The sequence below is a fragment of the Mustela erminea genome, chromosome 5 (genome assembly GCF_009829155.1).
Source record: "Mustela erminea isolate mMusErm1 chromosome 5, mMusErm1.Pri, whole genome shotgun sequence".
In the NCBI taxonomy this organism is placed as follows: Eukaryota; Metazoa; Chordata; class Mammalia; order Carnivora; family Mustelidae; genus Mustela; species Mustela erminea.
The window spans coordinates 20973218-20988811 of NC_045618.1; the positions used below are offsets into that span (position 1 = coordinate 20973218).

General features: G+C 36.4%; 1 protein-coding gene across 7 annotated transcripts in view; it reads left to right on the forward strand.

Moving 5' to 3' along the window:
• Positions 1-15594, forward strand: part of TJP1 (tight junction protein 1) — a 241608-nt gene that overhangs the window by 175209 nt on the left and 50805 nt on the right. For all 7 annotated transcript variants that reach the window (XM_032342229.1, XM_032342230.1, XM_032342231.1 and 4 more), the window contains 5 exons: positions 3585-3709; positions 4409-4511; positions 10149-10425; positions 14073-14176; positions 14765-14933. In XM_032342229.1, coding sequence (XP_032198120.1) covers positions 3585-3709; positions 4409-4511; positions 10149-10425; positions 14073-14176; positions 14765-14933 — 778 coding nt within the window. The remainder of the gene's footprint in view (positions 1-3584; positions 3710-4408; positions 4512-10148; positions 10426-14072; positions 14177-14764; positions 14934-15594) is intronic.

A 15594-nucleotide genomic window follows, 5' to 3' on the forward strand; every position in this document is an offset into this window, starting at 1 on the left:
AAAGCAAAATAATCCCACCCTCTACTACCTACTGCTCTACAGGTATTCTGTGGGCATTTAGATTTTCCCCCACTATTTGCAGTTAACAATTTGCAAGGAATAACTCTGTATGTATTTTCATATTGTTGGAGATGTATATGTATCTTTAGGGTAAATTCCTAGAAATTGGTTTGCTTTGTCAAAAGATTAGTGCTTTTATAGTTTAGTTAGGTATTAACAAATTCCTAAAGAATTAAAGTTTACATATCTATTCGTAGTCTGTAAGAATACCTTTTTCTCTACAGCCCTCCCAATAAAATGTCTTGTCATACTTTTAAGTTTTATCATTCACTGTGTGGTTTTAATTTAATTTGCATTTCTCTAATTATGAGTTTTAATATCTTGTGTATCTTCTGCAAATGATCTGTTTCATTGCTTTATTGTTATTTTGGTAGGGTTTTTTTTCCCCCGCTTTTTCTTATTTTTTAGAAGTTCCTAATATCAGTGTTTTCAAAGTATGGTCTGAGGACCCCCACCATGTCTCTGAAACCTTTTTAGGCTCAAGTGCAAATTATTTTCCTAACAGTATGAAAATATTATTTGTCTTTTGCACTATATTGATATTTTTGTAGTAAAGGTGCAGAAGTAGTGTTGGGTTAAACTGGCTGCCATAGCCCAAATCAAGGTAATGGCATCAAACATTTACTAACAGTCACTGCCATACACTCACGGTTTAAAGAACAGTTCCAAGTTCGTTTCTGAATGATTCGAAGCAATAAAAATTATTAGTTTTAGTTTTACTGCATCTCAGCTTTTGAGTACAGTTTTTAAATTACTCATTGAAATAGTATATATGCATAAGACACTTTATACTGAAGTACTTTTGTGATTGTTTGACTTGGAAACGAGTTGTGCATATGTCTGTGTGTGTAACACGATGTTTACCTGAAGGAAGATATGGTTATCCAGAGTTGAATATTTGACAGACATTTTTCTCAAATGAATGAGTACCTGTTGCTTCAGGGAAAGCAATTCTGATGTATTTGTTGCCAATAAAGAAAATTGAATTTAAAGCAAAAACTAACATTTGGAAAGCTTTCACCTGCTACCATGAGCCAGTAGCTTTTCAGTACTTACAGATTTTGATGAGATTGGTGATGATATTAATACACAATCTTTATTTTTATTTTTTTGTGATTTTATTTACTTGAGAATTTGAGAGAGAGTGTGAGAGTGTGAGCAGTGCGGGGTAGAGGGGTGGGGAGGGACAGAAGGACAAGCAGACTCCTGCTGAGCCCAGAGCTATGGGAGGCTCCATCCCAGGACCCTGAGATCATGACCCTGAGCCAAAGTCAGACGTTCCAAAGTCCACCCAGGCACCACAATACAGAATTAAAAAAATATATATAATGAAATATGTTATCCTTTCAAAGATTTGCCCAAGTATTTTTCACATGACCAAGGCATGCTATTATAAAACCAGTAATGGTTAAAAATACCCATTGGAAGTGCAAAACCTGCCAATGGGTATTTGAGTACAAAAAATTCATTGGTATGTTTCAGATTGTACATTGCAGCTGTTAGGAAGCTCACACCAAGTTTTGGTATAAAATCAAACATGAATATCCAGAATAACCTAAAAGGGCTGCTTCCTTTTTTTTTTTTTTTTTTTTTTTAACTGTGTATGTATGTGAAGCTGGATTTTCTTCACATATTTTAATAAAAAGCAACTATCACAACAGATTGAATTCTCTTGTATTTTTTAAAAAATTTCTTTAATAGTAACTGTTGGATTTTGTCAAAGTCCTTTTTAAAGTCTGTGGATATAATCATAGAATTTTTTTTCCTTTAGATTTAGTAATAGGATATGTGTATGATACCAGTGAATTTCCTTATACATCAATCTTGCATTCTTGTAATAAATCCTTTTGTCATGGAGTATTTGTCAGAAGTAGCCCTCTGTTTCCTCTTTTTTTTTGCTTAATACTTTTTGTATAGTTATATAGAAATCATTTTGGGCTTTAATATTTGGAGTGGGGCTCTGTCTTTATAGACAGTCACTATCATTTAGATGTCAGTATTATAGTTGCTTTATAGAAAAGTTTAGAAGCTTTTCTTCATTTTCAGTGCTTTGGAACAGTTTATGAGGCTTTGAGGCTACCTGGACAATGATGTCTTGGTAGAATTTGCCTGTGAAATCATCTGTGGCTGGTGCTTTTTTTGTGGGATAATTTTCTCTATTTCATTTCCAGAAATTGTGTTGTTTAAATTGCATTTTTAATTTCTGAGTCATTTCAGTAATCTGGTTCATCTGGATTTTCTTTTTCTTCCCTCCACCCTTTTTAAAAAAGATCTTACTTATTTGAGAGAGCATGTGTGCACACAAGTGGGGGAAAGAAGCAGAGGAAGAAGCAGACTCCCTGCTGATGAGCAGGGACCCCGCTGCCTGGCTGGATTCCAGTACCCTGGGATCATGACCTGAGTGGAAGGCAGATGCTTAACTGACTGAGCCACCCAGGTGTCCCTGGTTCATCAGGGTTTTCAAATGTATTTGAATTTGTTCTGTAAAGTAGTTTCTCGTATTTCCCAATTCTGTGCCAACAGTTGTTTCTTTCTAATCATATTTTTGAAATTTTAGGCCTGTTTCTGTTTTGTAATTTGGATATTGTCAGTTTTGAGTTATACTAAGGGAATGGTTTTATGTAGTGATTTATTCTTGTATTTTAGGAAGATATGAGTTTAGTAATTTTTTAACTTGGGAATATTTTCAGTTTTCTTTGTATTGGTCTGCCCTCAGTCATTGTGATTAAGATTTTCAGGTCATTTAGAAGTATATAGTTTATTATTTTCTTTAATTAAAAATATTATTTATTTATTTATTTAAAGATTTTATTTATTTGACAGAGCCAGAGAGGGAACACAGCAGGGGGATTGGGGGAGGGAGAAGAAGGCTTCTCACAGAGCTGGGGCTGGATCTCAGACCCTGGGATTATGCTCTGAGCTGAAGGCAGATGATTAACAACTGAGCCACCCAGGTGCCCCATTAAAAATGTTTTTTAAACGGTTTGATATGGTTCTACTTTCTGTTCTATGCAATGTGCATATAAGATATTCTTATAATGTATTACTTCTAAAGAGATTTTTAGCATAGTTGAAGGATGTTGAAATAACATATTTGATTTTCACAGCTTATTGATATTTATTATACAAGGTGGCATCAGATGTTTATACTAATTAAGTATTCATTCTATAAATTATTTGCCAGTTTTGTGATGCTAACACTAGTGCATTGCCAATACCTTCAAGAGCTCTTATGATAAAAGTAAATGCAGGATTGTAGTGTTCAGAATTTTAAAATATGTTTTAATACTTAGAAAACATTGGAATCAGCAAATTTTAATAATCTTTTATGTCCAGCATTTAATTTATTAGAGTATGCATTCCCATATCAGTATAGATCATTCTGATATGTATCATACAAGCAAGTGTTTGAATCATAGATGTAATAAGATGGTAATTTTTATACTTAAACTTTTTTAGATTGTATCATACAGTGAACAATTATTTTTCGTAATAGGAGTGTTTTTCCATAATTATTACTTTAGGCTCCTGGATTTGGATTTGGAATTGCAATATCTGGTGGAAGAGACAACCCTCATTTTCAGAGTGGGGAAACTTCCATAGTAATTTCAGATGTGCTGAAAGGGGGACCTGCTGAAGGACAGCTACAGTAAGCACATTTCTTTTAGTACTTGGTTACAAGCACTGTTCCTGCCCTCAGTCACTGGCGAATTCTGCTAGGGATTTCCTTAAATTAACATACATTTCTACTTAGAGATAATAGAGATACCATAAATGGAAAGCTAGTATCCCTTACCTTAAATGGGTGATTACTGTAAAAATAAAGATGAAGAGAAAACTTGTTAGACAGTTTGGGGTGGAATTTAGCCTTCAGGAACAGCTCACTGTTAATCTTGTCCTTATTGTTCAGTTAAGATAAACAAGGGAAAGAGAGAAGGAAGATATGCTACCTAGCAAAAAGTGAGCTGTGGTCAGAAAGATTGAAAGAAAACTGGAAGGAGAAAGACTGCTTTTTAAAAAGGGAATACTTTTCCCAGCTATATAACATGTATCATTTAATGTCCTCTAATTGTACCACCAAAAATTATTTTTTGTTGTGGTACCTGTTCACTCTTTTGTAAAAACATTTTATTAATGATTTAAAAACATTAATGGCCTGAGGTTAGTTTCTAAATGTTATAGGAAATCAGAAAGTTATTTGACATTATTGTATCATTGATCTGAAGACAAATAGATTAGCCTATAATTGAAATATTTTTGTGGAAGAACCCATCTTGAAAATGTATTCACAAACCTGTCTGTATGTTTTTTTTCTAACTTGTTATTTTGGTGACCTTATTTTCCTTAGGGAAAATGACCGAGTTGCAATGGTTAACGGAGTTTCAATGGATAATGTTGAACATGCCTTTGCTGTTCAACAACTAAGGAAAAGTGGGAAGAATGCAAAAATTGTAAGTATCTTTTACCTTTAATTTAGCAAAAGTATCAACATTAGGGTTGATACGTTTCTGGTCTTTTAAGTTCATCTTAACCCTTTAAGAAAATGAAAACTGGATCAGTAGTTCTAAAGTTAACTTACAAGAGTGTTTTTTCTAATAACTGGCGATGTGTTTTATCACTGTGTGTATATTTTCTCAAAATTTAGGTACTAGGATTTATTTATTTATTTATTATCTAGTATTTATTTATTTATTTGATTGAAGAGGAAAGGTGGGGGGTGATTGAATGGTCACCTTTTTATGGCTTAATGTTTCCTTCTTTTTAAAGTACTTATGTTAGATTGAATCTTGGCATGGTAGTCTGTTAGAAATATTTAGCCCTGTTTTCTGTTACAGGATTTGTTTAATGGGCAAGTTTTACATTGTCCCTTGAACATATACATCATCAACCACTTTCCTTGTTATTCTGATACAGTTTGAGGAGAGAGAAAGTGGTAAGATTTTCATTGTAGGGTTGTTCAGGGTGCATTTTAATGTTACTGTTTTAGTATATAGCTGGAACTGTCTTCTATTTCATTATTTCTCTAAAAGTCTTTTTTTTTTTTTTTTTTTTTAATAAGGGAAAAGAAGTTCAGTTAACTCTTAATAACTGGCTTCAAATAACAGGTAAAACTAAGCCAGTGTGGCACAAAATGGATTTAATGTAAAAGTCCTATTTAAAATTATATATATTTAGGAGCATATTAGCTGTTTCTTTTACCCACTTTGCTCCTTCCCCACGTTTTTGCCCCTCTAGCTTCTGAAAGGACTGATAAAGGCACTGCTTTGAGGCTTTAGATCAGGTATACAGGGCAGGAAGAAGAGCCAGAGTAGGCAGCTAGGTGGTTTGCCCTGCCTTGGCTACTGAGAACTTTTCTACTTCATAGCAGACACTCAGAACCACAGTGGCCCCAGTGGAAGGGAGAGGGTGTGAAAGGAAGGCCTACATTATGTTTGGACCTTAGGGATTGGGTGAGATCTAGAAGGTGTATTCCCTGAGACTGTGCTAAGACTGTGCACAGTTGCTAGGCCCTCTTCTCTTGTGTAGGCTGCTTGACATATGGTTTATTTCCACACCAGTGTTAATGCTGGTGAGGTGAGAGTTTTCTCAAATCGCAGTATACCCACTCTTGAGTTACGGCATTCCAAATGACAGACATCATCTTTTGAGTTATATATTTTCACAACTTCATTTTAATTATATATTTACAACTGTAATGTCATTTTAAAATCATAGTTCGTATACATACTGGTTAGTGGGTGGTAGAGTTTTTAAACAGTTTTTAGAACATGAGATTATAGTGTTTATGGAAGCAAATTGCTAATGTTTATAATTGCTTATCTTAAAACTGAGTCAGTTTTAGCATTCTTGCCTTAGCTGCTGATCCTTAGCATTGTTATTATTATTTATAGTGTTTTTCAGTTTCACATTCCAAGGTGAGCACCTTAGGTAAATTGGGTTTTTCTCACTTATACATGAGGTTGTGAGCTTCGCTTATAACCCCAACTTTTTAAGCTCCCTGTTCTCCTGAAATGTTGAGCTGGGTTTTTTTGTTGTTGTTGTTGTTGTTGGCATGCAAAATATTCAACTTACATACTCCACATCAATAATGCATCTAAGAAAGTTGTATTCCTACACCTCAGACTTTTCCCAATAGAAATTATTTTGTAAGAAGTAGGTCCAAAACCTGTAATGTATTTGAAATAGGAAAAGGATTTGGGGCAGCTCAGGGATAGATTTTGCTCTAAGTATACTTAATTAGCTACATGAGTTGGACAGGCAGAATTTAGGAAGGTTGGGCAAGTCTTTTTTTGCTTTATAGGGAGAGGTTATAGGGGGATTGAGTAGAAGGGTGTTTTAATCAGCAGAGAGCTGTTGTTCATTTCTACATTTGAAGCGATTGGCTCATATCTTACTTTGTTAAGTTTATCATTGCCATATGACTTTTGAAATAAAACCTGTGTCTTAGATTGTGGTCTTTCATTGTGGGGCGGCTTTCTTAATTCATCCCCAGTCATGTCCAGAACCTCAAGATCATATATACATTGTTTTTCCTTATTTAATTTTTTTTTTCCAGTTCTGAATAACCACTTCCTCTTTCCCTGACCCCAGTTTTCTTCCCTGTGCTCTTACATTGGGGTGGTTGGTTGTTTATGATTATCTTTCCATAAACTAAGAGCTCCTTGGCTATTAAGCAAATAAATTATTTCTTTTCTGTTGAACTAAAATGTTAGAACTTTACTGGATAATGTAACTGCCATAAGTAGGCTAATTTAGATTTAACAATGTGAAGATAGAAATAGTTTATGACACAGTGAGCATGTATAATTTTTATTAAAATTCTGACTATCCTAAAAAAGCATTATGAAGTAAATGACTGGGCAGAGACATCTCCTAAAGATGACCTCTTTGAGCACTTCAGTATATCTCCATGGGGCTACTTACCTAACCCATTCATGGGTGGGCATTTCAGCATCCAGTTTCTACAGGTATTAAAACAATACTGTGTTGAAGATCATTGTGTTTCTACCTACCTACTCAGTTCCTGTTTAGGAATAACATCTTAGGAGTGGCCAGAAGGCATGAATGACTTGATGTATGTATTGCCAGTGCCCTTCAGAAAGCCAGTAGGCTATTGTAAGTCCAGTTTTATCAACAGTTTTTAAATCCTTGCCAAACAGACTGAACATAGTATTTCAAGTGAAATATTTTATAGTACAAATGAGTTTATCCCATTGTGTATATATTGCCCGTTTATGTTTCTTTTTTGCTTATTCTTTTGCATCTTTATGGTGATAATTGTCATACTAGAGAGCTGTATATATTAGGATGGTTAGTCTTATGTCATATATACTACATGTATTGTTTCCCCATATGCTTTTCTGAGTTAAGTTGTTTATGGTGATTGGGGGGTTGTTTTATGTCATTTTGTTTCAATACTGAAATGCCTTCATTTTTACGTTGTCGAATCTGTCAGATGTTCACTTGGTTGGTTCCATCTTTGCTGTCAGGCTTATAAACCCCTTTACCTTATCAGAGTTATAGAAGTATATATCCTGCACTTTATTCTAGTACTTACAGGATTTCATTGTTTTATTTTACATTTGAATCTTTAATTTAGCAAAACTGTTTTGAAGTAGGCATTTCCCCCCAAATTTCTCTTACAAAATTTTCAGTGATAAAATCAAGCAAGCATAATTGTCAAACCTGCTAAATATCTTCTGTAAGTGTACAACCATTAACATAGAGAATTATAACAGGATTGGATATTTATCAGTAAGTTCAGCAATTAACTGGTTGCAAATACTTCATTAAATGTATAGTTAAAATGCATGGCAAGGACCTTCTCCCAGAAACCTGAATCTTGACAGGTTAGATGGATATACACAATCATAACCATAATGCACATTGGAGATTGAGAGTAGTTTCAGATGCGGTCAATTTTACAGCGGTGGCAGGCACTCTCTTGAAGGGAGACATGGAAATCTCCTAGTCCTTATCTGGTTACTTTTTTTTGTTTGTATATTGCTAGGGAGGAATTAAAGATTTAAAAAAGTAACACTGCAGAAGTATTACTTCTAAAATAGTTTGTTGGAGCTTGAAGTAGAGGTGTGGCTAAAATGCAGAGAGTCGGTTAAGAATGTTTTATAGTAAGTGTTACTGGATAAGGGCCTGAGCTATGGGGCACAGAGGGAGGAAAGACAGACAGTCTTCTCTCAGTTCCTAACAGGGAACTGACCTGTCTCTTTTCATGTACTGGAATTTTGCTGCTTCTTCAGCTTCAGTGTTGTTTCCTCAGAACGGCCTTCTCTGATTATCCTTGGTAGTAGAAAGGAGCAGCAAGCAGTATTAAGTGTTAGAGCAGCTCTTTGAAGAAAATTAGCCACAAAGGGAAGAGATAGGATAACTTGGAAATGTGTAATAAGACAGAGGAATAGAGGATTAATTAGCAGATGAATAGTAGGCAGAGAACAAATTTGAGGGAGACATGAAAGTTATAAGTACCTTCAGGGGTTGTTACTGATTAAGAAGTTGTTGGAGGTGGGTAGGGATAAGAATAAGAGCTCATATGGGAGGATTTCATTCATCCAGGAAGAGGATCAGCTTGGTCTTTGAGCCCCAAAGGAAGAAATGAATAAATAAGTGAGATACTGAAAAAATGTAGGAGTATAAGGGAAGTAAAGTGGCACTGATCTCTGTGAGTCAGGCTAAGCGACTGGGATCTTGGAGAATGGTTTTGGAATACCCATGTTAGCAAATTCCATAGAGAGGCAAGAGGTAGAGGAAAGGAGTACTGAGCAAGCAAAAGAATTCTGTCAAATAAAATGAATTTATGGAGGACCTACTCAGCAAAGTGTGGAAAAACAGCCATCTGAAGGTAAAGGTAATACAGGACTGGAGTTTTTCATAGCAGGTGATTGAGAGGTCAAGAGAAAGTCCTTTAGGGCGCCTGGGTGGCTCAGTGGGTTAAGCCGCTGCCTTCGGCTCAGGTCATGATCTCAGGGTCCTGGGATCGAGTCCCGCATCGGGCTCTCTGCTCAGCAGGGAGCCTGCTTCCCTCCCTCTCTCTGCCTGCCTCTCCGACTACTTGTGATTTTTCTCTGTCAAATAAATAAATAAAATCTTTAAAAAAAAAAAAAAAAAAAAGAGAAAGTCCTTTAAATATCACAGCATGACATTCCATGAAAACTTGAGAGCAAGGCAGGTGAAACCAGGAAGGAATTAATGGACTGGGAGAATAGGAGAGAAAGGAGTCCAAAAGAAGATGGGAATTGAAAAGTTTCAGTAGATCAAAGCATCAAAAGTAGAAGACAAGGAATGTTAACCCAAGAAGATCTTACAGATATCTGATGAGATCCTGGGTATATCAGAGTGAGAAGGTGAGTTGCACACAGTCCAGGGATTAAGAGGCCACTCTATCAGGTAATGTTTGAAGATCTTGAACCTACAGAAAGTGAAGGAAATAAATGAACAGGGAAAATTGAACCATTTATTAGAGTCATTGAGGAAAGAAAGCCAGAAGAAGGGATTTATGCCAAGATGAGAAATTACAAATTGGAGAGATACAGAAACTGAAAGCAGTTTGTATTGGTAAAGTATAATAGAGTTATTAGCTCCAACTTGACTTAGTTGAATGTTAGTGTGGAAGTAAAGTAAATTTCTCTGTTAAGAGTTTCAGTAAGACAGTTGTGGGCCTTGATATTGATGGATTCTGAAAATCTAAAGGAGTCAAGTTGGGCTTACAAATTTGCTTGGTAGCAACTACAGTATATTTGATGGTACTAGAGTATAGTGCTCCATCCTTCATTCCAACCACCAACAGTTATTAGTTCTTTTTTAAGCTGGTGATTATTACACCTAGAAAATCTTTTTGAATTAAGTAACTAAGGACTTCATTTGGCTCACTATTTCAAATTTGGTTCTTAACCAGATCTGTCGAGAGCAGAAAACACATCCATTATGGAAATAGTAATTTGTTGTATATTGTGTCTCTCTGATTCATAATTAGTTTAATTGATATGGGACCAGAAAACTGTAATTTTATTTTCTCTTAGAAATGAAAGTATATATGGAAATCAGTAAGCTTTTTTGGTAAACTTTATTTGTAGACCATTCGGAGGAAGAAGAAAGTTCAGATACCAGTTAGTCGTCCTGATCCTGAACCGGTATCTGAGAATGAAGAAGATAGTTACGATGAGGAAGTCCATGACCCAAGAAGCAGCCGTGGCGGTCTGGTCAGTAGAAGGAGTGAGAAGAGTTGGGCAAGGGATAGAAGTGCAAGCAGAGAGAGGAGTTTGTCCCCACGGTCTGATAGGCGATCTGTGGCCTCCAGTCAACCTGCCAAACCCACCAAAGTCACGTTGGTGAAATCCCGGAAAAATGAAGGTATTCTCTCCTAACTCACTTATCATTTTCACGTGAAAATGTTAACATTAATTTTGGTAAGAAGTAAAATTGCCATCCCTTCCTATCCTTGCTTTTGTTGTCTTTTGTGATCTTCATTGTTATGTCCTGTTGCCGTAGGTCTTGTCCCGTTTAGCAGACTTCAGGGATCATCATTTTTCTCTTGAATTATTTTGTTGTAGCAGATAGTCCTTCAAATAAATGGTCCAGTAGTTGGATTTTGTATTTCTTTTGATTAGGATAGCCAAATACAAATTATGCTAATAAATTTCATACCATCACCAAGCTCAAAATCAGTGTTTTACCTAGCTGTTAGGATCAGTAGTGGCATAACCATAGGAAGAAATCTTGGACTTGGTGGAGGTGGGGGGTGTGTGGAGGGACAGAATACTTTTTAAATGAAGACATTAAGAAGAAGGATCCCCCTGTTAGGGTATCTTTCTGTAATGCAGGGCATCTTTAACATTTTTGAAACTAAAGCCAGCTGCCTCCCCTGAATCAGATTTCATAAGAATGAATCTGATTGTGGTATCCTTCTGCTGTGGACACGTCTCTCAAATGATCATCTGTGGCTGATCATTTTGGTAAAAAGGTGTTGTACTAAGAATATCATGTGGGCTTACTTTGATCTGCTCTACCAGCATCTGACGGACCCTTTTCTAGTTCTTGCTCCCCACCTTATTCTGTAGCAGACTTCTCAAACTCTCCACCCCTGCTGTGGTCATTTTCCAACCCTCTCTGGCCTGATAACTGTTTCACCTTGCTCCCCAAACCATGCACACTAATTCAGTAGAAATTTTCAGTCTTTATTTTACTTACCTTTTCAGCACCATTTTGCATAGCATTAACCACTTCCTGTATTTTATATATGTGCTGCTGAAGCAAGCTCGAGTTCCTGTGTTTTTAAATAATGTCTTCTCTCGGCTTCAAGAGAATGATAATACTGTGTCCTTCTGGGTCTCCCATCCCCTTTTTGTATCCTTTCAACTTCATTCTCCTCATCCTGCCCTCTGATCTTAGGTAGATTTCTCTTCCAGAGTCTCTTTTTTCTTCAATATAACCTCTTCAGGTGGTCTCATCTACTCCTTGGCGCAGTTATCTGCTGCTGATGGCAAAACTTATTTCTCCCGCTGTACTTTCGTGAGCCAGCTGACCCTTAGGCATACTCACTTCAGTGTTTCATGTAGCTCAGCTTCCTTAAACTCAGTATATCTTGAAAGAAATGCACATCTTCCTCAAAATTTTTGTGTTTCTTATGAGGTCGCTGGTTCAATATATTCCCATCTACCTGGTTTCTCATGCCAGTTTGGATAACATGGTAGTTATCCTTAACATCTCTCTTTTCCTCACTTCCCTGTACCCACTTGATACATGCTAACTTCCTAAATACCACTTTTTTTTTTTCCCCCAAAGATTTTATTTATTTGACAGAGAGAGAGATCCCAAGTAGGCATACAGGCAGGCAGGGGGCGGGGGAAGCAGGCTCCCTGCTGAGCAGAAAGCCCGATGCGGGACTCTATCCTAGGACCCTGAGATCATGACCTGAGCCGAAGGCAGTGGCTTAACCCACTGAGCCACGCAGGCGCCCCTAAATACCACTCTTAAATAACCATCCCACTACTGCCTTTCTCCATCACCAGCACCCTTATCCAAACTACCATAATCTTTTTTCTTTCAGCTGTATTGAGATGTAATTAACATTGTATGTAAATACATAAAATTTTATGCACTTAAGATACAAACTTGATGGTTTGATATACATATACATTATAAAATGATCACAATCAAGTTTATCACAGCCATCATTTACATGATAATCGTAGTTAACTCACATTCTCTAATAGTTACTATTATTATTTTTTGGTCTGGTGAGCAACCCTCACCTCTTAAGTGAACTTAGTAAGTCTCTAAAACTAGACTCTGGATCCCTTCCAGTCAGTTCCACAGACACTTTCACAGAGATGCATTTATTTTTAACCACCCTGTCTCTACCACTGCCCACCACCTACCCCCACCCCACATAATCACACATGCACACCCTCATCCTTCTGGTTCAGTAGTATTTCCACTTTAGTATTTCTTCTTTAGGGAGGCCTTCTCAGACTCCATTCTGGACACGAAACCCTGTATTGCCTTTATCTGTCCTCTCACACTTATATTTGCCCCTAGTGCGTGTGGAGGTTGCCAGGGAGTGCAGGGACTATCTCTCATTTGCTGCTTTTTTATCCACAATGCCTGGCACATAGTTAATATTTACCTAAGGAAACACTTGGAGTATATGAATATATGAGGATTATTTTGAAGTCATCTCTTTATTGGTCATTTATAACTTTTTAATCTTTTTTTTTTTTTTTTTTTCCCTTCAGTTTTTTGAGAGTGAGAGAAGCCCATGGGGGTGGGTAGGAGCAGAGGGAGAGGGAGAAGCAGGCTCCCTACTGAGCAGGAAGCCTGACACAGGGCTACATCCCAGGCCCTGGGATCATGGCCTGAGTTGAAGGCAAATGCTTAACTGACCAAGCCACCCAGGTGCCCCTGTAACTTTTTAATCTTAAATAAGGAGAAGTTTGTCATCAATACTGTATTCTTTTGTGATACAACAAACCATTTATTAAACACATATACTTGCCTGCCTAGATCCCCTCAAAAGTCATTTTATTTTTTTTACCGTGATTTTCTTGCTTGTGAGCGCTCTTTGTGTATTTGCCTTAAGTTAAGCTGTAACTCTGATGTAATTTATAGAAGTTTGAGTTAGCCGACCTGCTACCCATCCCATATTAAAAACAAAAACCCCAAGATCTTTTTTTTTGCCCCCCCCACCCCCACTTCCTTAATGCAGAACGACACTGTCCTTTTCTCTCTCCTGAGAAAACCAGGAGCAGTGCTTTTCCTGTTGTTGTTATGTTGTTGTCATTGTTGTAGTTTACAAACAGAATTCTATAGTTTTGCAGGTCCCTGGACAGTTTTCTGGACACTCTGGTACCTTCCTCAACTGTGACCATTTCCTCACCCACAGATAGAATCAATGTTGCCTTACTTTTGGATACTTGATGTTGAAAGGAAAAGACTGGCATTTATAACTCATGCCTGTATCTGCTCAGCTAGTTGAAGCCTTAACACTAGTACAGAGTTTATGTCCTAATGCTCTACATTTGTCTCTCCAGTGTTAGAGGTTTGTAGGATTGGAAATACTTTCGCTCTAGGAAATTGGAGAAAACAAAAACAGTGTATGCTTGGTAACACAAGTCATCAGTAAAATTGCCAACCTCTCCAGAGTTTTTCCAACCTCAGGCAGTTCATTTTTTAGAATTGTATTCATTAAACCTTCTGAAAAGCTAGTGTTTTATTACAACATAGAAAGAAATGGTCTGTTATTCAGGGCTTTTTTCTCTGAGTAAAATGGAATAAGGTCTGTCAGTCTTTTGCTTGAATCATATAACTTCCTTTGCTTTCATGTTGATTTGCACACTTTTGATAATTAGAAGAGATGTCATCTTTGCAGGGTAGCTAAGAATAATTTCTTATTATTGGTTGTACTTAAAAACTCAAGGTGGTCATTACTCTTATGCTTTTAAACTCTATTTAAGTCTCGTAGCATTTTACACTAAAGACATTTAAATATATTCTTTCAGAATATGGTCTTCGATTGGCCAGCCATATATTTGTAAAGGAAATTTCACAAGATAGTTTGGCAGCAAGAGATGGCAATATTCAAGAAGGCGATGTTGTATTAAAGGTATAGTCCTGTTCTTACATTTTAAGGAATTGAAATAGAAGACAAAATTCTAGTGTAACCATATAGCTTCTGCTAATGTTGAAAGCGATTTTGCAAAAAAAAAAAATTAAAAACTAATGTTCGGGGCACTGGATGGTTTGCCATTTTTAGTGGACAAAAGTGGTTTGTCTGTTATTACATGTCAACATTGATGTCTTTCTTTAGTCATGGAGTCATCCTGGGCAAATTAATCGCTACAAATGAATAACACTCACTGTTAGGAGCTACTTTGTAGGTAGATACATTTAGTCTTACATAATAAGTGTTTTGCTAGCTAAATATTATTAAAATGTTTGTTAGTTTGTTTATAAGTAATAGAAAGTGACAGGCTTGGAGATACTAATTTGGGTTTTCTGACAAAGCAAGAGTGTATTAAAATTTTATTATTTTGGGGAAGAGGAGTACTTCGATAATACAGGAAAGTATAAAGGGAATATTTTGCTGCTTACAGCAAGCCAAGGATAATTTAAATATTCCTGTTCCATAACATTAAGTTAACATTTGTATTTTTTTTCATTTATTTTCAACCTCGTTTCTTTTCTCTTGCAGATAAATGGTACTGTGACAGAAAATATGTCACTGACAGATGCAAAGACATTGATAGAAAGGTCTAAAGGCAAGTTAAAAATGGTAGTTCAGAGGGATGAACGGGCTACCCTATTGAACGTCCCTGATCTTTCTGACAGTATCCACTCTGCTAATGCCTCTGAGAGAGATGGTGAGTACAGTTCTGTTCGCAGAGCCCCTTTAAGTGACCCTAATGAAGTAGTAGGAAGATTTGATGTGTTTGAGTGAAATACTTCTGTACAAGCCAGACATCTTCAAAATCTAAGAATTACAAATATATATATTGTTTATATATATATTAGAGGGTAGAGGGTTTACTTTTAGTTACTTTCTAGTTTTATTGAGAAAATCAGCATATATCCATGTGGAAGTAAGGTGCATAGCATAATGGTTTGATTTATGTATATCATGAAACAATAACATAATATGTTTGGTTAACTCCTATAGATAAAATTACAAAAAAAGTTCGCCTTTTGATGAGAACTCTTAGGATTTAGTCTCTTTAATAGCTTTATATATACCATAATAGCACTGTTAGCTGTAGTCATTATGTTGTACATTACATCCTTGGTGCTCATTTATTTTGTAACTGAAAGTTTGCATCTTCCTCTAATTCCCCGTACCCCCCTCCCCCAACTCTCCTGGTAACCACAAATCTGAACTCTTTTTCTGTGAGTTTGGTCGTTTTGTGGGTTTGTGGTTTTTTTGTGGTTGTTTTGTTTTGTTTTGTCTTTCTCTGACTACTTCGCTTAGCCTATGCCTTCAAGGTCCATTGATGTTGTCACTATGTATTTTCTGTAGGCAGCTCACCA